This window comes from Cryptomeria japonica, chromosome 4 (assembly GCF_030272615.1).
Source record: "Cryptomeria japonica chromosome 4, Sugi_1.0, whole genome shotgun sequence".
NCBI lineage: Eukaryota > Viridiplantae > Streptophyta > Pinopsida > Cupressales > Cupressaceae > Cryptomeria > Cryptomeria japonica.
Genome location: NC_081408.1, coordinates 712,670,888 through 712,695,766, shown reverse-complemented (window position 1 = coordinate 712,695,766; position 24,879 = coordinate 712,670,888). Strand labels below are relative to the sequence as shown.

General features: G+C 36.8%; 1 protein-coding gene across 1 annotated transcript; it reads left to right on the top strand.

Annotated features, from left to right (window-relative positions):
• Positions 1-172: 172 nt before the first annotated feature.
• Positions 173-2,716, top strand: LOC131047438 (receptor-like protein kinase HSL1). Its single transcript, XM_057981324.2, has 2 exons — positions 173-2,238; positions 2,401-2,716. The coding sequence occupies exons 1-2, from the start codon at positions 173-175 to the stop codon at positions 2,714-2,716; spliced, it is 2,382 nt and encodes a 793-aa protein (XP_057837307.2).
• Positions 2,717-24,879: the final 22,163 nt, after the last annotated feature.

The window sequence follows — 24,879 nt, the reverse complement described above, 5'->3', positions numbered from 1 at the left end:
ACAATGCTTTCAGCGGTCCCTTCCCCATTGGCCTCTTGCAATGCATGCGTTTGCGGATGCTCGATTTGTCCTTCAACCAGTTCGCTGGAATTCTGCCCTCTCGTATCTCTGAATTGAGTGTTTGAACTTGGCATATAATGCTTTCACTGGCTCCATTCCTCCAGCCTTCGGAATGCTAACAAAGCTCGAGTTTCTCTTCTTCGACAACAATAGTTTGAGTGGAGCATTCCCAGATTTTGTCGGTAATTTGGTGTCTCTCAAGACCTTTACGATTGCCGGTAATCCTCTGAGTCGTGGTGTGCTGCCCACAGAGCTTGGCAATTTGAAGCACCTGCAGCAGTTATGGCTATATAGTTGCAGTCTTGTGGGCGGAATCCCGAGTTTCTTGGGTAATTTAACGCAGCTGGAGGAGTTGGATTTGTCAGGGAATCGTCTGTCGGGTGATATTCCTGGCAGTTTAATGGCTCTCTTGAATTTGAGAGACCTGTTCCTCAGAGGCAACAATTTGTCTGGACAAATTCCAGCCAGCATTGGTCAACTGAGGAGATTATCCACTTTGGATCTGAGCACAAATCAGCTTCAGGGCACAATTCCCGACAGAATCTCCGATCTCACAGATTTGAATACTCTTCGTTTATCTAACAATCGGCTTACCGGAGAGATACCTGCCGGGCTCGGCGAGCTACGGTACTTGAGTTACTTTGCGTTGTTCAGCAACAAGCTCAATGGATGGTTACCTCAGAGTTTGGGTACATTCTCCAACCTGAGAATCGTTGATGTGGTGGAAAACGAATTGGAAGGTCCTCTGCCAAAGAATCTGTGTCGGGGAGGAGAGCTCTATAGCTTTGCTGCCTCTTCAAACAATTTCAATGGTAGTCTCCCCTCGTCCTTTCAAGACTGCAAATCTCTAATCTATCTGCGTATCGAGAACAACCAGCTCAGCGGCGAGATTCCTCCTGGACTATGGAATTCTTCCAATCTTAATAATTTCTTTCTTAGCAACAATATGTTTACAGGAGATATTTCAGCAGCAATAGGGGAAGCGAAGAATCTGAATCGGTTGGAGATAAGCAATAACCGGTTGGAAGGAAGAATCCCTGAACAACTTGGACAGCTGACAAAACTTGAAGTATTTGAAGCCAGCAACAACCAGTTGTCAGGGCCCAATCCTCATGAGCTCGAGGGTTTGAGTTTGGTGAATAGTCTCCAGCTGGACCATAACTTTCTGTCAGGAGAAATTCCCAAGGAAATAACGTTGTTAAAGAAACTCAGTCGCCTCAATTTGGGTCACAATCGACTTACAGGAGAAATACCTGCAGCTCTGAACGACATCATGAATAGTCTTGATATGTCAAACAATTTGCTTTCTGGCGGAATTCCTCCTGAATTAGGACAGCTGAATCTGGATGTTTTCAATCTATCCAACAATGACTTGGCTGGACGCATTCCTGACGCTCTCGACATTGCGGTTCACAAGGATAGCTTTCTGGGAAATCCGAAGCTATGCGGGGGTCAGAATTTGATGCTCCCTGCGTGTTCCAATCCTCACAAGTTGTCACCTCAGACTTTAGCTACCATTCTGGTACCGCTATTTCTTATATTGACTGCCACCTTGTGCTCTATTTGTCTGCGTTGCTTGTTTTTCAGGAAGCGAAGCAGCACACCATCGTGGAAATTAACTTCATTCCACTCGACAGAGGTGGACGAGTTATACATCCTCCACAACTTGAAGGAGGCCAACGTGATCGGATCTGGAGTTGCTGGAAAAGTTTACAAGGTCATTCTCCCCAACGGACAGGCGGTGGCCGTTAAGAAGATCGGAAAAACGAGCAGATCAACGGGAAGTTTCAAGAGAAAAGGTGAGCAAGAAGAGAATAAAATTGGGGAGGTGGAGGTGGATACATTGGGGCTCATCCGGCACAATAACATCTTAAAGCTTCTCTGCTGCATCTCAAGTGAAGAGTCCGAATTCAAGCTGTTGGTATACGAGTTCATGCCAAACGGGAGTTTGTTTGACTGCCTGCACGGTGGCCCCGAGCGACAAAAACCGCTGCGATGGCCGATACGTTATAAGATTGCTCTTGGCACAGCTCGTGGGCTTAGTTATTTGCATCATGGTTGTTCTCCTCCAATATTACACAGGGATGTGAAGTCTAGCAACATCTTACTGGACGGCAATTTTGAGGTTAAAATTGCAGATTTTGGGGTATCTAGATTGATTGATAGGTTGGGCGATGAGTATACGGTATCTATTTATGTTGGGTCTCACGGATATATAGCCCCAGGTACGCACTCGTTTCTCTTCTTCAAATTCTAAAAATCTAGTTTTCCTAAAGAAATTAACTCATTAAGTGTGTTTTTTCTATGGCGAAAACTGTTTTGAGTAGAATATATGGAGAGGTTAAGGATAGATGAGAAAAGTGATGTGTATAGCTTTGGAGTAGTGATGTTAGAGCTGGTGAGCGGGAGGAAAGCTACAGGTGAGATGGAGTATGGAGAGGGCGTGGACATCGTGGGTTGGATACGCAACACAATCTGGATGGGCGGGGGGGAGAAGGAAGTGCTGGATGAGCGCGTAGTGAACAATAATTGCGTGGAACAAATGATGCGCGTCTTACATATGGGTTTGATTTGCACTAAGAGGAAGCCAAAGCAGCGGCCATGTATGAGAGAAGTAGTAGAGATGTTAGTGGCGTGCGGTGGGTACAAATCGTAGGGAAACCTTAGAAGCAGTTTATTTTTCAGACTAGAATTCTTCCTACTGAAGTTGTCCGCATACATATTGTATTGTCAATTTTGGGCAAGAGTAAAACTAACAGGACAGAATTTTTCTCAGGGCGTTTATATACTAAAATTGTATAGAAGACACTGCAGTAAAATATATTTTGAATGATGTAATAAAAGATGCAATTTCAAATATAAAAATTGTATTTATTTGTGATAATTATTTATAATGTAAATAAAATAATTTTAATATATAAAAATCTAAATATTAATGAATTCAAATTAATTTAGAAATCTGAACTGTACAAAATATATTTATAATATAAAATGGTTTTAGAATCCATTAAAACAATTAACTTAAGAAATCAATTACATTGAGTATGTTCGTTGTTGATTCTTAAGTTATCTTCTTTTTTGTTGATGCCAATTTTTTAGATACATTATTTTCAAATTAGTTAAATCTTAAATCAAAATTTCACTCTAAATAATATTATTACAATTAACATTATATAACAATTGTACTCTAAATTCCCCAATCAGAAAGGTTGACATTTGAGAGTATAAATTTTATACTTAATGGAACAAGCCACACATCTTTCATTGTAAAAAAGTTCACTGAATAGAACGAGACACACAACTTACATTGTAAAAAAAAATTATGAAAATTAGAAATACACAGTAAAAAAAGTTATAAACTCCTTTTGTGTGTTCTATAACTCAAAAACTACAATGAAATAAAATAGTATAAAAAATCAATCTCAATCACTGAGTAGAAGATGCTATAGTATGCTCTGCTAAACAATGGCAACCCTTAACTATTACCACAAACAGTCTTTCATTATTGTGAATGGCTGCTCAAATCTTATGGAATCCGCAAAAGAATAAAACCACCATGTTATTTATCTGGCACCAAATATACCACCAATAATATCAACGTAGCACCAGTTATTGTTGAAATTGATGAAATATTATTTTTTCCACTCCATAAAAAATGGGAAAGTGTATCAGTGATTAGTGGATACCATAAAGTAGTGCATTGTTTATCAGAGAAACACATTATCATAGATTGGAAAAGGTCCAGAAGAGATTAAAGGAGATTTGTAGAAGAGGTTAAGTTATCAATTGCTAGTTTCTAAAGGAAGGATCATAGCTATTTGAAGCCACCGACACTAGATTCGAAGTAGATCGAAGGATTTTTAAAATGTGGCAAGTCGCAATAGTCACCTAGCAATAGAAAAATTATAGTTCATATAGTAAGTCATTGATCTAGAAAAAGGCACAATGATTGAAACGTTTAGAGTTGCCCAAAAATCTTGTAGAAGCTAAAATCGTCCATTATAAGTCCAAATTCATTATCAAAGCAAGGTAAACTATAGTTTGTAGGAGGCAGCTTATTTTCTGGCAACACCAAAGTAAAAACCAGAGAGAAAATGTAGAAGATAGACCATGAAATTTTAGACATGATGAAACCAGTGAGACATTTTTGGTGGGGTTCCCACCTAAGAAATTGTCTATCGATTAAATATTTAACGGTTAATTAATTGAGAATAATTTGCTAGTTTATTTATGTTGAAAAATGATAAGTGATTTTTTAAAATTATTGTTAAAATATTTAAAATTTAGAGTAGTATAAATTTTCATTATGAAAATTTAAGTGTTTGTGAATCTATTATAAGAAAGAATACAACAGTTAACATTTATTGTTTTATTATTTTAATCTACTTTAAGTTCTAATTCACAAGTTAGTTTAGTTTGTATATAGATTAGTTAGTAGCTAGTACTTGTAGACACCTAGAATCGCCTCTCAACACTTTTTTTGTCATTAATTTGAACCACACCACCACTTCGTGAGTTAGTTGAGTCAATTTAATTTATTTATAATTAATTTTGTAGATCGAGGAAATGGATTGAACATAGGATTTAATCTTCCAACTTCCAACAATGAAGTGCTTGCAAGAGAAACACACATGCATTAACAGGAATTTACCTCCATTGCTCTTCTATCAACCAAGGTCTTGTGTTTTTAATATTTCGCTCTCAGAGAATTGTGCACAAGAGGCTATGGTGAATGGAGATAGTTTAAAAATAAAGATGTGCGATTTGATCAAGAAAACAAAATGCAAGAATGCATGAAAGATCTCAAAAGATGCAAACAATGAATTTTGAATGCAAAAGTTGTGGATGAGTACTAAAAATGCAAAGATGGTGAAGAATGCAAATTGGCATAAGTTCGACGCATAAAGATGAGATGCTCAAATAAGAGAGAGGGGCTTGCTTAAATAGATTTTCTCTAGGCAAGTTCATATTGTGGGATGAATATGGGATAATGCAAGATGAGTGGTATAGGAAAGATGAGTCGTAAATGGGAAATGGTAAGTGGTAGGAGGGGATATTTAAGGGTTTTATTAAATAAATAGAGAAATGTGTATAACGTGAATGCATGAAGGCATATAAATGAATATGATAAATGTTTTATTTAATAAATTTGATGGATAAATGATGATATATCAATAATAGTATAATGAAAGATGGAGATTATGAATAATGAATTATGGAGAGATAATAATGTAATAATAAGGACTTGCCCAATGTTCGAAGTAATTTGAAATTAAATGAGGAGAAATTAATGGAAATTTTTATGTGTCTACATTTTACCCCTCTTTGAGACAATGCAGCCTGTCGCATTGTTTCAAAGAAAATTATCAACTAATATATACCCCAGAGCTGTCTTTGTAAGGATGATGATGATTGGTTATGCCCCATCGAGAGATTGATCGAACAAAATGATGGAGATTGATCTCTTGATAGATTGTGGGAGAGAAGATTGGATGATTGATATTGTGCAAGTGATTAGGTTGAGATGTACATTTGATGGAAATGCATAGTTGATGAGGCGTAACTGAACAATTGATGGAAATGAATAGTATAGCCGAATTGATAAGCTGATTAAGCTGATTGAGTTGATTAAGCTAATAAGGATTGATGCAAGCACAAGATAAGGTGATCCAATGATTGATTCATTGATTGACTCTGGGGGCATTGAGATTTCACAAAGGAAGGTGGTTGATAAGGAGATTAAAGATTCAAAGACATTGCATTAGTTAGATAAAGTGTTTGATTGACCACACTGGAATAAGAAGAATGAAGAAGATGATGAAAGAAATGATGAAAAAGATAGATGAAAAGGAGGATGAGAAAAGAAAAATGATGGAAAAAAAAAGAATATGTGATGAGAAAGAGGATATGAAAGGTGATGAGAATTCTTGTGCTTGTATCATCATCGAGCTTATTATAGCAAAAGACAAAAATCATTTGGATATGAATTAGGCCCAAATGAATCAATCACTCCAATTGCGAGAAGGAAAACATATTAGACAGTAAAGGAATGCCTTAGTATGTATCAGACCAATATGTCCTCGATGATGTTAAGCGATCATGTCCTAGGATGTGTCATCATATTCCTAAGGAACATCCCACAAGCAGCAAACAAGTGAACATGCCCCATCCTCGCCTTTCTAATCAAAGACATCCTGAAAAAGATAAAAGACATGTCACCAAAAAGGAAAATCAGAAATAATCAAGAGAAAATAATCAAACAATATGTTTCATGTCGAATGATTTTTTTGTTCATAGTTGATGGGTTCAGGTGTATAAGTTGATCAGATGCTGTTATGTTTGCTCAATTTAAGTCTCATCTTGTCATGAATTCATTGAAGTGCAAAGCTGCATGCTTGTCTTAAGTGTTTATGTCTTCGAAATGTTTATTACATGTTTTTAGATTTTTATGATTTTTAGGGTTTTATGAATGTTTTAATTTTTAGGGTTTTTTCAAGATATTTTATGATTTTTAATGATTTTTTTAGGACATTTTATGATTTTTTCAGGACATTTAATAATTTTTAGGGTTTTTTCCGGACATTTTACAATTTTTTATGATTTTTTTCAGGACATTTTATGATTTTTTCAGGACTTTTTAATGATTTTTATGATTTTTTCAAGACATTTTATGATTTTTTATGATTTTTTCATGTTTCTCCCTTGTGTCTAGCAAGGTAAAAGGGATTTTGAGCAAGTGAATGAACGAATGGGAGAGAAATAGATAAGTGAATGACAGAGGAAGCTTATGAAATTTTCAAGGACTATACCACAATAGCATAACATGTTTAATCCAAGTACAAGGACCATATATAGCAATATTAAGATAGGATAGGTGTAACGAAAATCATGTGATCCAAGGAATGGACATGTCAAGAGGTTTGTTTTTTTTTCCTTAAATTTGATCAAGATCAAGAGATGGGTTTGGATAGAATCAGCAAGATCAAAGGGTCGTTATAAAGGAGATAAGAAAGAAATTGATAAAATAATGGATAGGAGCTTAAGGGTGTGGATCAAGTAGAGTAGATAGGACACACAAAATCTTGTAAAGATCCTTAACCTTGTCAAGACCAAAGGTGGAAAAAGGGATATGGATGGATATAGAGTGAATGAGGGATAATGGAGGATGAGGGATAATAGATGGATGTACACGGATGGAACTTGCCCCCAGTGAATAGTGCAAGAGGATAATGAATTATGCATGACACATGTTTGCCAGGTTTTCATCATGGTACTTGCCCAAGGCGCCTGTTTGCCAGGTTTTCACGAGTGGACGAATTTTATTCTCTTTACTTATTATGATTTTTCACTTTTTTCTTTTCTTTTCTTTTCTTTTCTTTTTTTCATTTTGTTTTTTTCTTTTCTTTTTCTCTTTTTTTCACTTTGTTCTTTTTTTCTCATTTTGACTTCTTTCTTTCATTTTTGTTTGAATTTTTTGAACTTTTGGAAGATGATGGATACTTGATAGGAGATATGACTCAGGAATCAAGTTGTTCTCTAGATAATACTCCTAAAAGATGTTCTATAATGATCCATGGCTATTGAAGGTATGCTCAAAGATGTCGATAGGGTGATGGTAAAGGGACACGAAATGGATGATAAGACAAAAAGGTTATAAGGATTTATGCAAAGGATTGGATAAGAGGGATGGAAGGATAGAACATAAGTGTTGGATAATGGATGGGATGTTGGAAGAATTGTGCATGGCTGGATGGAAATGCTAGCAAGATCAACATTGGCACACACCTTGAGGGGTGGTGGACTGGTGGAGGAATAGTGGATTTCGGAGTTCGTGATTTTGATGGAAAGGTTGATGTAGATTTTAGGACACAAGGAGCCAAAATGGATGAAGGAGGTGAAATAGGTTTTAGGATAGTGGATGTGGGAGAAGTTGGGGTAGCAAACTTGAATGCCAATTTTGATTTTTCTTTAGTGTGCAAGTCATGTACAAGCGACTTGGGAATCCACATGGTTCTTGAATTTTTATTTTTATGTGATACTTTAGAAGGCATTACCTTGATGTAAGACTTGGGAAGCCATACACATTTTTAATTTTCTACTTTCTTTGTGGGCCTTTGTGGCCTTTTGGAAATTTCTTTCTTTCGTAGTTCCTTGAAATGCATTGCTTCGACAAGCACCTTAGGAACCCATATGGTTTTTGAAATTTCTTTCTTTTCCTCAATGGGCCTTTGTGGCCTTTTGTATATCTCTTTTTCTTTTTGGATCACATTTTTCTTTGTTTTTACATGTCGATTAGATGGGACATGTTGATCCTTAAATGCATGTGAATTACTTGACTCATGACTTTTATGCTTGGCATCCAAATTGCTTGGAGAAGGAAAATAATGTGTAGATGGATAGGAATGATATGAAGATATTTTGAATGGATGGAAGATGCTTGAAGATGTGTGCCTTCGTTGATCTCACATAAGGGATGGAGGGATATAGGGACCTAAAATATATGGAAGGGGTGAAGGGGAAAGCGTGTATTTGGATTTATTTAGAGAAATGTACAATTTATGAGGGATACCAACATCTTGAGAGTGAGAAATGTATCCAATATAATCAAGATTTTCTTTTATATAGGGGGTTCTAATATACCATATTCATGGATGTCTAACCCTTTTCTTCGATAATGCATTCTTTGGAAGATCTTTTTAACAAAGGGTTTCTTCTTACTTTTGATGCTAGAGGCAAGTCCATTTTGAGGTGGAGGTGGCTTGAAAGGGATGATAGGATCATGAGAGGACTTTATGGGCATGATGGACTCTTGATGAAAACATGGAGAATTACGACAAAGGAATAACGGGATACTTTGATCTTGACATGGAAGAGGACCATTGGATAAAGTAGGAAGGGTGTTTGACTCATCATTTTGAATAGGATCATTTGAAAAGGTGGAAGAGGCATCATGATCTTGCTTAGGAAGTGGATTAGGAATGGGATTTGGAAGGATGCTTTTCTCTTGAGATGGAAGGGGGTCATCTTGGAAGAAATGGAAAGGTATAAGGGGATCATCATGGGACTCTTGGGAGGTAGGATATTTTTCAACCATTGGATGGGATTGGAGAGTTTTTGTGTCTTGATCTTGATTTATGATAGGACTTGCTTCTTCATTCTTCAGATTATCCTCTTGACATGGAGCCACTTCTAAGGAAGGGGTAGTGTTTTTGATATGTATGGGGGATTATTGGAAGGTGTTCATGTTTTTGCATGATGGGGAAGAATTTTGGATGTGGCCTTCTAGAGTGGGTATGATTGGAATTAGAGTGCATGATGGCATAGGATCTAAGACATTTGAATCATATAAAGGATTTGTATAAAAGAATGGATTAGCTTGGATTTGTACTGTGGATAGACCTTGAGGGTCAACATGAGAAGTTTCACCATTAGCTTCATGTTTGAAGGAGATGGTATGGATTGTTGTTGAGAAGTTTTAGGAGATGAAGGCATCATGGAAGAGATGGAGGCCACATATGGAGCCTTCCTAGACATAGGTGTATTATTTTGATCATGTTTGGTAATGACATCTAGTTTCTCCTTAGGTGAATCATTAGGATCTTCAATTTCAATAGCACCATTATCAAGGAGGTCTTGAATTTTATGTTTTAATTCCATGCACGTTGAAGTCTTATGTTTGTTATGTATAAGATATGCACAATAATTACTCAAAAATTCACATCCCCATGTGGTCTTGTTAGGCAATATGATAAGATTGTGCTCAAGAAGCTCTTTCAAAGCTGACTCAATAGATTGTCCTAAAGGTGTAAATTGTCTATTTGAGGGATATTTTGAAGAAATGTCTTGTTGTCTTGGTGAAGAATTCATGTGATCTTTCTTTAGATCTGACTTTTGATTTTCAATTATTTGTTGTTCCACCTTATATAGTCGTTTTAGCATTCTTTGAAGTTTGTCACTGTTGATATCATGAACTTGTTTCTCAAAAGGGGTCATTGATTCATTTTTTTGAACTTGAATGTCATATATTTCTCTCTTGAGATCTTGAATTTGTTGGGCCAAGGTAGCCATGGAGATTTACAATAGTTATGATCTTTGACCTAGAACAATGTATGAGACTCTAGGTATGATGCAAATCCTAAATTGCAAAGGGGGGACTATATGATATGAGTGAAATTGGGATGCAACTAAGGATCAATGCCAAGATGCAATCTTAATGATATGATTGAGATGAGAATGTGTTAAAGAGTTGATGCAAAATGCAATCTATATGATAGGAAAGTGTTGTGCAGCTAAACCCGAAATGGGATATGAGGATGAATGATGTTTGATGCAAGGACTAAGGATACTCTAGGTCTGAAAAATATTTTCAATGTGAGGTTTGACTTGTGCTATGATGGATAGACACAAGGATAAGTGATCAAAGAGAGGGAATGCTATGATAGGAGATGAATAGGAGATGATTAACTCCAAGAGGAATACCAACTCAAAGATATTGATAGGTTCCCTAATTAAAGGAAGATGCACCTCAAGTGATAAGGGTAATTGATAATTGAAATTTGATGTAAGACCTAAGAAGAGAAATCCTAAGTGCAAGCAATGTTTTTTATTTATTTATTTATTTATTTTATTTGTTTTGGATTTTGGTATGCAAATAATAATGAAATGCTAGGACCAATGATGAAATGACCTAAGGAACTTATGCAAGGTTTAAAGTTATGTCCTAAAGGATTGATGGAAGGCTATGCAAAGATTATGGGTATGATCTAAGGGGCTTATTCATGGGTTTGATCTAGGGGGGATATGCAAAGGCTAGGTATGATTAAATAAGATATGCAAGGATGAAAGGTGAAACTAGGTGAAGACTATGTAAGGACCTAAAAGGTATGGCAAGTTAGAATGATGTGATTATGCGAGGACCTAAAAGATAAGAACTCCAAAAGTGATGTCTCAAGAGATTTGAAATGATTTTTTTGAGAACACAAGTTCAACATTTCAAGGAAAATGTTGTTTTGCAAGGTTTTAGTTTCAAGTGTGGTGTTGATTGTGAAATGTTCTTGTTTGTTTGTGCACACACTCAGAAAACATGGCAGATAGAATGTTTATTTGATTTTACAATAAAAACACATTCAAGCACAATCCTAAGGTTGGCCGAGACAATAGTTTTTGAATCTCACTTGGGGGGTTACCCCGAGCTACGCAATTCAGAGTGGATACTCAAATGCTTGACCCCACTAGCTCCACTCTCGGCACTCACTTCTCTAGGGCAGCCAAGCATCAGTCCCCATGAAAACTCCCTATGACGAACTATGTATCTCTAGTAAGAACTGTAAGAATGTGGGCCACTTCAGAGGTCCGACCTCCTGCGTCAACAACTAGAAGTTTTTTGGCTTCTAACACAAAAGGTGCCTAGTAAGGGAATCCATTCGAGTGGCCATACATGCGACATCATACACTCCATTAAGGAAGGCTCCCAGTCTATAGAGGTTGCGTTCTATAGGGTTTATGGGGAAACATGTCATCGGTATGAACTAATCAGCACTCGTTGCTTGCAACTTTCATCACAAACACATTTATTTATAGTGGTTCGGAAGAGATTGGTTTTAGCCTGTTACCACTTGGGTCGTTCCCTCTTACCGAGCCTTAAGGGCTTCTCGGGAGGCAAACCCTCTAAAAGGTAAACACAAAAGAGCCTAATGCTCAAAACATGAAAGACTCTGGTTAATTTTAAAGCACCAATTTGAAATGTGATCTAATCTAAAAATCAGATAATTGGTTTCAAATCGCCATTTCTTTGACATTCTTCCTGCATCAAACAAAGTCAGTAGTTTCAATATGTGATCTTTGACACACAAGAATGGATCTAAGACAGCTAACAAGATAAACACAAAGTTAACAAAACAAATATAATCTAACCATTAAACTAATTTAAGACTAAAAACAACTAACCTAAATATATATATTAACAACTATATTTTTTAATTTACCTAAATCTAAATTCACAAACTAAATAATGAAAACTAATTTAATTTAAAATCTAAAAACCAAAAACTAATTTCAAAAAAACAAAAACTAAATGAAAAAAAAAAAAAAACTAACTAACTAACTAAACTAATTCTAAATTAAAATTCTAAAATTCAAAAACTAATTCTAAACTTTAAAAACTAATTCTAAAATTAAAAAGTAAAAAATAAAAAATAAAAATAAAAACTAACTGAAAAATCTAAAAACAATTACTAGTTCTAGAAAACAAAAACTAATTGTAAAATTAAAAAATCTAAAATACAATTAAAAAGCTAACTAATCTAAACCTCCAATCAGCAAGTATAATGCTAAACTCCATAACCTTTCTCAACCCGACTGAATTGCTTTTAATGAATATTTAATGTGGGAGCATAGAAAAAGGTATGTTAGCTGTTTTTCATGCAGCAAATGATGGAAGTCAAGATTGCATGGAAATGTGGGAGTGCTTGCAGAATGCCTCAAAGGATTATGGCCCCGTGATATACCATGATAGTAGGATACACACAAAATTAGATTTGTTGAAAAGACCCCCCAAAACTTACGCACTTGGCAGGTGATATAAGAGAGATTTGGAAACACACTACCAAAGAACTATTTGAAAACAAATGCTAGAGAATTTATTGCAGTGCAAGGAACTTGGAAGAATAAACAGGGCACATGAGTTGTTTAACAGGTTGGAAAAAAAGGCACGCTAAATGTTGTTTCAAAAAAAATGCCCTGAAAATGTGGTTTCACTCCATGCAAGGTAGAATGTAAAAAGGCTAATAAAACCTTTGAAGTAAATGCAACTGGTAAATGTAATGCCAGATTTACCAACACTTGCCAATGTTATTCATGTCATATGATTGCAAAAACAAAAATGTATTCAAGGCCCCGTGAATAGAAAACCAAGCAGCACGAATGGTTAGAAACAAAGAAAACTTAAGTGGTATACAAGGTCAGATGAAATTCAATCAAGGCAGTGGGAAATTCCTACAAATGAAACCCCTACAACATAAAAAAGACATTAAATATTCAATAAAACAAGGCACAATAAATGCACTCCCTACAACAAACAAGGCATGTTAAATGTTCACCAAAATGAGAAACCTTGCGAGCATAAATATCAATTGTTTGATTGAACGATCAATGGAATGCACTCTCACAAATTGCCAATGTAAACAAAATGTCTTCTATCAAGTGAAAATCAAATCAATTTAAAGAGGACAAAAAGCTGTCCCATCGGGTGTTCCAAATGTAGATGGAGGAAATGGATTGAACACGGGATTCAATATTCCAACATCCAACAATGAAGTCACTGCAAGAGAAACACACATGCAAAGCCAAGGAATTTGCCTCCATTGCTCTCCTATCAACCAAGGTCTTGTATTTTTAAGATTTTTCTCTTAGAGCATTGTGCACAAGAGGCTATGGTGAATGGAGATAATTTTAAAATAAAGATGTGCGATTTGATCAAGAAAACGAAATGCAAGAATACATGAAAGATCTCAAAAGATGCAAACAATGAATTTTGAATGCAAAAGTTGTGGATGAGTACTAAAAATGCAAAGATGGTGAAGAATGCAAATTGACATAAGTTCGATGCATAAAGATGAGATGCTCAAATAAGAGAGAGGGGCTTGTTTAAATAGATTTTCTTGGATGAATATGGGATAAAGCAAGATGAGTGGTATAGGGAAGATGAGTGGTAAATGGGAAATGGTAAGTGGTAGGAGGGGATATTTAAGGGTTTTATTAAATAAATAGATAAATGTGTATAACATGAATGCATGAAGGCATATGAATGAATATGATAAATGTTTTATTTAATAAATTTAATTGATAAATGATGATATATCAATAATAGTATAATGAAAGATGGAGATTATGAATAATAAATTATGGAGAAATAATAATGTAATAATAAGGACTCGCCCGATGTTCGAAGAAATTTGAAATTAAATGAGGACAAATTAATGGAAATTTTTATGTGCCTAAAAATTTAACTTAATAAACCAATATAATTTATTTAATCAATCAATCATCATCTAAATTCAAACCTTATAAAAATAAAAGAATATTTACATTCATCATTCTCATCATTCTATTTCTCAAAAATAATTAAATGTGATCTATTTATTTTATTTAATTTTTTTACTCAAATCATTAGTTGACTAAAATTAATTATTTAAACTAATTGATCATATTCACAATCTAAATCACAATTAATCAAGATGAATCTCACCCAAGGGTCAATATTGCACATGATTCTCCAAAAAACTTTTGCATGTACATAATTCTATACTTCACAAATATTCATGAAGTATTTTAATTAAATTTTCGCCATCCATTCAATCTTACAAATTCTAACCCTCCAAAAAATAATTTTTTGATCTCCACCCTCCATATTTCTTCAAAAAGGAATCTTTCCATTTGGTGAAGTTGGATGAATTCGTAATTGTCCACAATTTGTCAAAGGATGATGTTATTGGATCTACAGGTACTACACAAGCTTACAAGGTCATTTAGAAAGTTGAGAAGTGATAGTGGTAAAGAAGATCTAGAACATAAGCATATAGGGAAAGTTTAAGAGAAAAAGTGTTCCATTAGAAGGGTTAGTGCAGGATCAAGTGGGGCCAAAAAGTGGCGATGTGAAAAAAATAGCCTTCTTCACTCACCTAAAAACCCGAAAATCCATGTTGACTTTTTGTTTGGCCTGGGTGTCAGTACACCTTGGCTTGGTAATTACCTATGCAAATTGGATATCCGATTTTTATTTGCAATTTTAATTTAAAAAATATATTATATATTACATATTATATAATATATAATATATTATTATATTATATAATATATTATTATATTATATAATATATATAATGTAATAATATATATTATCAAAAACTCCTTCTCACATGATGCGAAATAATGTCTCTGTGTACGAAAAAGAGATGCAATGCATCGACATCCTCTTTTGAGTGCTCGTATCTGCCGCGGGGAAATTACAGAGGTTTTGCTAATTGATACGCTATTTTGGCTAATAACTCTAGGACTGAGGATATTGGTAGGGTCATTTCACGGACCCATGATCAAGAGGTCTTCTTTGCAAAAACAAAATACTCTTTGGTTAATGCGACTAGGGCTCCCCCTCCTCTTTACAAGGGCTGGGATCAGGATTGGCATCTGGTTAGCCGCAGAAGGGCATTAGCGCAACCAAACAGCCTCAAAAGGATTTCCAATCATTGTCAGGAGGAGGGTTTTGTAAAACCTAACTAGCCAAAGAGTTCCTCTGCTCGCTACAGTCCTCCATGAAAAGCCCTGGGCAAATTATCAAAGGATATGGAAACCTCTCGCCATCACAATTCTAAGGAAATTAAGCACCCTATGTTGGATCTACCTTCAAATTCCCCAGCTTCTCCTAATAGGTTGGTCATTGAAATTGATAATTATACCCAGGCTAGGTATCAAATGCATTGCAATGATAGAATGATCTTTGCTCGGTGGAAAGGTTTGGGGATCTCGTCGAAACAAATTGCTAACTAGGTGTCATCTTCCTTCAATAACAAGGTAAAAATTGGCATCCTTCCTGATAATTTCTTAGCTATTGAATGTGGTAATCAGAATCTTAGGAATTCATTACTTAATGAGGATATATTAAAATTTAAAGGTCTAGGGTTTGATTTTTGGGAATGGAAATCTCTCTTTCTCCCATCTCAATTCAATTCCTGCATGGTTAATAGTGCAATTTCACTTGATAAATTCCCTATAGAATTGTACAATAATGACTTTTTAAGAATAATAGGCAACAAAATAGGTAAATTTGTAGAAGTCAAAAAAATATCCCTAAGCTTCTTTATCCAGCTCTTAATCATTAATATGAATATTAACATTAAATCTTTAGAGCCTATAACTCTAAAATGTGATAAATCTTGTTTAACCCTAGAATTACCCTTTTATAATGGTCCTATCGAAGATTCTATGCTAAGGAAGATCCCCTCTGAGAAACTTTTCCCTGTATCGTTGCTCAAGTCTAATGGCGCTCCATTCAGATTCATGGAAGGAGGGGGTTTTACCCTAGAGGGCTATAAGATTGATATTAACCCTAATCATCTTACCTCGAACCTATATCCTCATAGCTCCCCTGTTAAGCCCTCTCGCTCCCCTCTTCCTTCACTACTAACTATAAATTCACCTATAGTTGTCTCTCTTCTGGGGGATCGAGATCTGGAAGATGGTGAAATCAATGAGGTTATCCCCTAGAAAGAGTAGCTCGACCTGACAAATATGTCATCATCTAACTCTCTCATTCCACCAGAGAGGTTGAGTCCCTTGGGGTCTCCCCCTTTAATGGAACTAATTGCCTCTGAGCAATCAGCAGAGCTGGACAGGATTTCCCCGGATACAGGATTGGCATCCTTATAGGGTCAACCAATCTCTCTAGTCTCAAGTATGGAGGGCTTTGAGGAGGTAGAGGTTTTCCCTCCATCTTTGAAGGTTGTTTCTGATCCAATTGTAGAATGTGAGAATCATCGAGTGGCTAGAGAAGTTAAAATCATTGCCAATTTTGTAGGGGAAGAAATAATAAATGACATCATAGACCTATTGGTTGATGAAATCTATGATGATGAGGAGTTGGAAAGACAAAGGGATCTCCTTGTAAAAAATCTAGTGGATGTTACTAGAGTCGACTTAGAAATAGATGAACTCTTTGTAGCATTTGATAACTTAGAAAATGATAACCCAAATATTCTAGGCATTCTCAGCTCTGATAGAAGCAAAGACTCTCCTGACTATGCTAAACACACTAAGAGAAGAGGTAGGATATCCCTTGCTGAACTAAGATCAAAGGATGGAGAAGCCAAGGGTCAGTCTAAAATATCTACTCTTTTTAATGCAGGGGAGGGGAAGTTCCTCCCCACAGAGCCATGAAAATCATAACTTGGAATGTTAGGGGACTGAATTCCCCTAACAAATAGTGCATCTTAAAGTGCCGCATCTCTGATTCTAAACCAAATATTATGTTAATCCAAGAAAACAAAATGAAATCCTCTGAGATAGCCCTTTTTGAGAAAATACTAGGTGTTAGACAGCTAAAGCACTCCCCTGCAACAGGGGCCTCAGGGGGGTTAGCCATCATTTGGGACTCTAGATTCATCTTGTTTACACCTTTAGAGATTAAGAAAAATTGGATGGGAGGAGAAGTAGTAAGTTATAAAAATAACATAAGATTCAAATTGATTAACGCTTACAATCCTATCCAAAATAGGGATAAGGCTAGGGTGTGGGTGGAACTGAAGTCTTTCCTTAGAAGTTTCCCAAATGATGTATGCATCATTGGGGGAGATTTCAATGCTATAACTAAGGTAGCAGACAAAAGAGGAGGTAGCAACAAACTTCCTCCAGTGGCTATAGATTTCAATCATTAGATCAATAGGAACTCCCTGTTGGAAATCTAGATGGCAGATAATGCCTTCACTTGGAACAACAGAAGACTTGGTTTTTGTAACATTGCTAAGAAACTAGATAGGTTCTTTATCCATGGAGGGCTCTCAGAGTTTAACTTTACCCTGAATATAGAACCCCTCCCTTTAGCAGGATCTGGCCATTTCCCACTCCAACTAATCTTATTATCTGACCACTCCCCTAAAAAATGTCCTTTCAAATTTGAGAGCATGTGGTTCAGAGATGATAACTTTTTAAACTTAATTGAGAACTGGTGGAGAATCTCTGTTTTCTCTGGTTCGAAGATGTTAATTATCACAAGAAAGTTAAAGCTTATCAAAAGGAATCTTTTAGAATGGAACAAGACTAATTTTGGAAATATTTTCGATAAAAAAATCCTAACAGAAAATGATCTTAAGAATGTTAACATTGAGGTTCTTGAGAAGGGGATGGATCAACATCTCTTCCTCAAAGAAAAGGCTCTACTCTCTGAGTATGAAAAGACACTCTCAAATGAAGAGATCTTTTGGAAACAAAAATCGAGGGAGACTTGGTTGAGTGATGGGGACCGAAATACTAAGTTTTTCCACAATAGTACTAAGAAGAGGTGATGGGTCAATCGAATTTCTAAAATTAAGAATTGCCAGGGTTCCATCCTGTCTGAACCGGATGATGTTGCCTCCAAGGCAACAAAGTTTTTTGATAAAATATTAAACAATATTGAAGGCTCCAACCTCAGAGGCCAACTCAATATTATCAAGAATCTTCCAAAACTCATTAACAATGACCACAACAAAATCCTGTCAAATAAATTCTCTGAGGAGGAGGTTAAATCTGTCCTTATGAAGATGAATCCCGACAAGGCCCTGGGCCCGATTGGCTTTCCCACTAGCTTTTTCAAAAAATATTGGGGTTTTATGGGGATAGAGATCACAGATGCCTTAGAAGGTATTAGGAACTCTGGTAAGATTCTCAAAGAAATCAACAATACCTTCTTAGCTCTCATCCCCAAAAAAGAGAATCCTGAAAGCTTTAATGACTTCAGACTAATAGCCCTTTGCAACACTTTGTACAAACTCTTAACCAAAACCCTAGCAGCTAGACTCTAGAATCTTCTCCCCATTATCATTAGTGAAGAACAAACCAGCTTCATAGCAGATAGATCAATCTATGATGGAGTTATTATAGCCCAAGAGGCCATTCATTCGGTCCAGCTCAACAGGGCCCCAAGTATGCTAGTCAAATTAGAGATAAGCAAAGCTTACAACAAAGTTGATTGGCGCTTCCTATGAAAATACTTGGAGGCCTTTGGATTTTCCAAATCCTGGATCAACCTAATCTTTGAATGTATATCCACCCCCAAATTCTCGATCTTGGTTAATGGTTCCCCGAAAGGTTTCTTTAGCAGCTCAAGAGGGCTTAGGCAAGGAGATCCTATGTCCCCCTTCCTCTTCATCATCATGGCTAAAGCCCTAGGTAGATCTATCTCTAAGGCCAAAGAGGAAGGAGGGATCTAATGAATCCCCATTAAGAGAGCCTCCCTCCCTTTAACCACCAGCAATTCGTCGATGACATGATGCGTTTTGGGTAGGGAAGTGTAAGGGAAGCAAACGCCTTCAAAGGCATCCTTGATTCCTATATGCTAGCCTCGGGTCAAGAGGTGAATCTGGCCAAGTCAATAGTTTTTATGTTCAACATAGACCCCTCCTTAGGGAAAGTGATATGTCTTGGAGATTAGGGAAGGAACTCTTCCTTACAAATACCTAGGCATTCCCCTTGACAAGGGTCAAAGACCCTCAAAATTATGGGACAACTTGGTGGATAAAATCAAGTCTAGGATTAACACTTGGAAAGGAAAATGGCTCTCATCTGTAGGTAGAGCAACCTTGGTTAGATCGGTCTTGTCAGCTATGTCCATTTACTAGCTCTCCTGTCAACATTTATCTTCTTCTAAACTTGTAGAGCTCAACAAGCATCTCAAGACTTTCTTTTGGCAAGGTGCTAATGACAATAGTAAAATATCACTCATATCCTGGGACAAGATATGCAAACCTAAAGAAGAAGGAGGAATTGGCATTAAAAACCTTTGTGATCAGGGAAAAGCCTTGGGTGCCAAGTTGGTTTGGAGGATGTTCAGAACCCCCTACCTCAAATGGGCTCGCTTGCTGCACCACAAATACCTTAATGGAGGGAATCCTATCCAAATCTTTAGAGAAACCAACCCTCCCAGAGGGTCCTGCCTATGGAACTTTATGGTAGGCTGCACAAGGATTATCTCAAATAGACTTACTTGGAACCTAGGGTCTAGGGATAAAGCTCTTTTCTGGTCCGATTCATGGGGTGGATATAAGGCTATTGATAATATCCATGACTTTGGTGCTACTCGTATCCTTCTTGAATCTCATAGAGGACCCTTGTTAAACAACTATATCTCCCCTTTAGAGGATGGGGCTGGTTGGCAGTGGATCGAGAAGGAAGATGAGGATATCACGGTAAGGGATAAACAAAAACTTATGGCAATTCTTAAATCAAGGAACATTGCCTTAGGTCAGAATGAGGACAAGCTCATATAGGATGGCTCCCTAAGAGGAGAATACAACTCCAAGGATGGGTACTCTCTCATCTCCAAATCATTTTTAAGACCTATGACTGAGCTTCCCTTGAAACTTTGTTGGGATAAATACTGTCTATCTAAGGCAGGTATCTTCTCCTGGCTTGCGGTTCAGAACAAGCTCCTAACTGCGAACAAATTTAGAAGAATGGGGTATGAGGGCCCTAGTAGATGTCCTCTTTGCGAGGTAGATGAGGAAGACACCAATCATATCCTCCTTAACTGCCCCTTTGCTAACAAATGTTGGATCTAGTTCACCAACAAACTTGAATGGTCTATTGCCTTCCCCCACACCATCTTTGGAATGCTCAAGGCATGGTCTCTCCTCAGGCGTGGCTGTCTCTTTGAAGGTTTATGGACAACTCTTCCTTCTTCCATTATGTGGGAACTATGGAAGGAGAGAAATAGACGTCTCTTTAAGAATGAAAAACTAGAGGTTCCCAGAATCATTAACAGGATAGAGTCAGCTATCACTGAGCTCATGAACAATTGACTGTCATCAGGCACTTTGAAGAATGCCTCTATCACTTATTGGGATGAAAAGATGTTAAAACATTGGGAAGGCTTATCCTTTCCTCCCTTTGTAGGAGATGGTCCTATTACTAGTCTTCAATCAAGGGATGCATGTAGATGACAGCCCCCAGGCGATGATTGGGTGAAGCTAAACTTTGATGGGGCATCCCGTGGCAACCTAGGGCAAGCAGGGATAGGATGTGTTGTTCATAATTGGGAAGTCAAGGAACTAGCAACCCTAGCCTCTCCAGTTGGCATCAACACCAACAATTGGGTGGAACTTATCGCCCTGGTGGAGGGTCTGCATTTATGTAGGAAACTAGGAGTTAAGAACTTGGAAATTGAAGGAGATTTGGCTAAAATTGTCAATGCTCTAAGGAAAGGTAGTATGCCCAATTGGAGACTAAATACTCTGTTGTCAAAAGCTCTTGACTTATGCAGAGATTTTGATAGGTTCACAGTCAATCATATTTATAAGGAGGGCAATAAAAGAGCGGATGAGTTGGCCAACTTGGGGGCTGATGGAATCAATCTCATGTCTATGCCACCTTAAGGCAACCCTCTCCTTTGTTTTCGTGTCCTAGGTGCTTGTTAGCATGTTTCTCCTTTCATCCCCTTATATTTCTCTTGCCCAAACTCTGTTTTAACCCCCTTATTTATTCCTCTTCCCGCCCCTTGTATTTATGTATAGATACTCAGACAAACATTTAGTTTAAATATGCCCATATATCTGTTCTCCTAGACTTTAACTCAAGTAGTTAGGCTCAATCCATGGTCGGATATAATCATTAAAACACAAATCTCAATCATAGATTGTATTCCTCTCCTTCATACCCATTTAGTCTTCCATCCTTTAGCCCAAGGAGAGGCCCCTCATCTATTATTTTTGTATATACTTATCTGGGAACTTTCATTATCAGACCCTCACCTTGATTCAATCATCCATCCTCGTATTCAGCCTCTCATCAGCATATATATATATATATATATATATATATATATATATATATATATATATATATATATATATATATATATATATATACATATATATACATATATGCTAGTTTTATTTGACATTCTTGCAGCCTAGGACCCTTTCATGAATTATCTCAGATAGATAAGCACTCTCAACGCATGTATTCTTCTTTCATCAAAATACTATGTTCGGTCACTATGGTTGTTTCCTCACCGATACCTATCTATTATCCATTGGGTTTTATGTCGAAGAAACTGTGGGCTTCAGTGATCTCCCTTATTTTTTCCACCGAAATACTTCTTCCATTGAAATCATCAGGCCCTGTCAGTGAATGGATCTATTGTCTCACCGAAGCCTTTCTTTATCCTCTCTTATCATCCTCCACCGATAAAGTCACATCGATGAAACCATGCATATCGGAGGCATGCCTTCTCGCTTCCTCGAAACCTATTTCCTCATCGATATCTTTTATCGATGTAGCTTCCTTTTGTCTGATCGACTTTATTATTTTGATGAAAACATTCCTTTCAGTGAGTCCTTTTTATGTTACACTGATGGGACTATCTCCTCGAAGACCTTTTCCCATCGATAAAAACCATCTTCATTTTCCTCAATATCTTTTTTCGATGGAATTACTGTCTTCGATGAGTCTTTTCTAAATTTTATTGGTGCTTCCTTTCTTCGATGGCCCTTCTATATCGATGAGACATCATTGGGTCTCATCGATATTATTTGAACTCGGATATCCTAAATAGGATGCTATTACACCCACTTGATGACTTGTGGGCTACCATGGTATTAATGAAAATGATAATTTCTTTTGACAATAGGGGGCTTTAATAATTTAACTTCACAGATAATCCTTCTTTTATCGAAATACTATATTAGGTCACTATGGTTGTTTCCTCACCGATACCTATCTAATATCCATTGGGTTTTTATGTTGAAGAAACCGCGGGCTTCGGTGACCTTTATTTTTTCCACCGAAACACCTCTTCCATCGAAATCATCATGCCCTATCGATGAATGGATATTTTGTCTCACCGAAGCCTTTCTTTTTCTTCCCTTATCATCTTCCACTAATAAAGTCGCATCAGTGAAACCATGCGTATCAGAGGCATGCCTTTTAGCCTCCTCGAAACCTATTTCCTCATCGATATCTTTTATCGATGTAGCCTTCTTTTGTCTGATCAACATTTTTCTTTCGATGAGAACATTCCTTTCGGTGAGTCCTTTTTATGTTACACCGATGGTATTATCTCCTCATAGACCTTCCCGTTGATGAAAACCATCTCCGCTTTCCTCGATATATTCTGTCGATGGAATTTCTGTCTTCGATGAGTCTTTTCTGAAGTTCATCGGCGCTTCCTTTCTTCGATGGCCCTTCTATATCGATGAGACATCGTTGGGTCTCATCGATATTATTTGAACCTAGATATCTTAAATAGGATGCTATTACACCTGCTTGATGACTTGTGGGCTACCATGGTATTAATGAAAATGATAATTTCTTTTAACAATAGGGGGCTTTTATAATTTAACTCCACAGATAATCCTTCTTTCATCGAAATACTGTATTCGGTCACTATGGTTGTTTCCTCACCGATACCTATCTGATATCCATTGGGTTTTTAAGTCGAAGAAACCGCGGGCTTCGGTGACCTCCTTTATTTTCTCCACCGAAACACTTCTTCCATCGAAATTATCATGCCTTGTTGGTGAATGGATCTATTATCTCATTGAAGCCTTTCTTTATCCTCCCTTATCATCTTCCACCGATAAAGTTGCATCGGTGAAACCATGCGTATCAAAGGCATGCCTTTTAGCCTCCTCAAAACCTATTTCCTCATCAATATCTTTTATCGATGTAGCCTCCTTTTGTCTGAATGACATTATTCTTTCGATGAGAACATTCTTTTCGGTGAGATGTTACACCAACGATATTATCTCCTCGTAGACCTTTTCCTGTCGATGAAAACCATCTTCGCTTTCCTTGCAACCTATTTCCTCATCGATATCTTTTATTGATGTAGCTTCCTTTTGTCTGATTGACTTTATTTTTTTGATGAGAACATTCCTTTCGGTGAGTCTTTTTTATGTTACACTGATGGTACTATCTCCTCGAAAACCTTTTCCGGTCGATAAAAACCATCTCCGCTTTCCTCAATATCTTTTGTCGATGGAATTACTGTCTTCAATGAGTCTTTTCTAAAGTTCATTAGCACTTCCTTTCTTCGATGGCCCTTCTATATCGATGAGACATTGCTGGGTCTCATCGATATTATTTGAACCTGGATATCTTAAATAGGATGCTATTATACCCGCTTGATGACTTGTGGGCTACCATGGTATTAATGAAAATGATAATTTCTTTAACAATAGGGGGCTTTTATAATTTAACTTCACAGATAATCCTTCTTTCATCTAAATACTGTATTCCATCACTATGGTTGTTTCCTCACCGATACCTATCTGATATCCATTGGGTTTTTATGTCGAAGAAACCTTGGGCTTCGATGACCTCCTTTATTTTTTCCACTGAAACACTTCTTCCATCGAAATCATCATGCCCTGTTGATGAATGGATCTATTGTCTCACTGAAGCCTTTCTTTATCCTCCCTTATCATCTTCCACCAATAAAGGTGCATTGGTGAAACCATGAGTATCGGAGGCATGCCTTTTAGCATCCTCGAAACCTATTTCCTCATCGATATCTTTTATCGATGTAGCTTCCTTTTGTCTGATCCACATTATTCTTTCGATGAGAACCTTCCTTTCAGTGAGCCCTTTTTATGTTACACTGATGGTATCATCTCCTCGAAGACCGTTTCTCATCGATGTAAACCATTTCCGCTTTCCTCGATGGAATTACTGTCTTCAATGAGTCTTTTCTGAATTTCATCACCACTCTGCTAGGATAAGCTTTAAGACTAGAAGGAGGCAATACCTTACATTAATGAGCATAGGTATATAAATGTGTTGGCATACCTCGCTCCCGGATATATGTATATAGGTATTATTATTTATGTAGATATTGCCTTCTTTTAGGACTAACACTTACCTAGCTATCCTCATCTCTATTTTACCTTTTCGGTCCCATATATTCTTGATGTTTTGTCTCTTGTTTTGTTCTTAAGAAGCTTTCAGGTTTTAATGTCTCTAGGTTGCTTTAACATAGCTTCATAATCTTGTTAAGCTATGTATACTCTTTAAGATGGTAGCTCCCTACGATCTCTTTGCAGGAATACTTATGGAATTTGCCTCATTAATATT

Bases quoted from the DNA above. Each gene is read 5' to 3' on its own strand.
- LOC131047438 (XM_057981324.2), top strand. From the start codon at position 173: ATGCTAACAAAGCTCGAGTTTCTCTTCTTCGACAACAATAGTTTGAGT. The intron at 2,239-2,400 runs GTATACGGTATC...ATATATGGAGAG, and splicing joins ATTGATAGGTTGGGCGATGA to GTTAAGGATAGATGAGAAAA.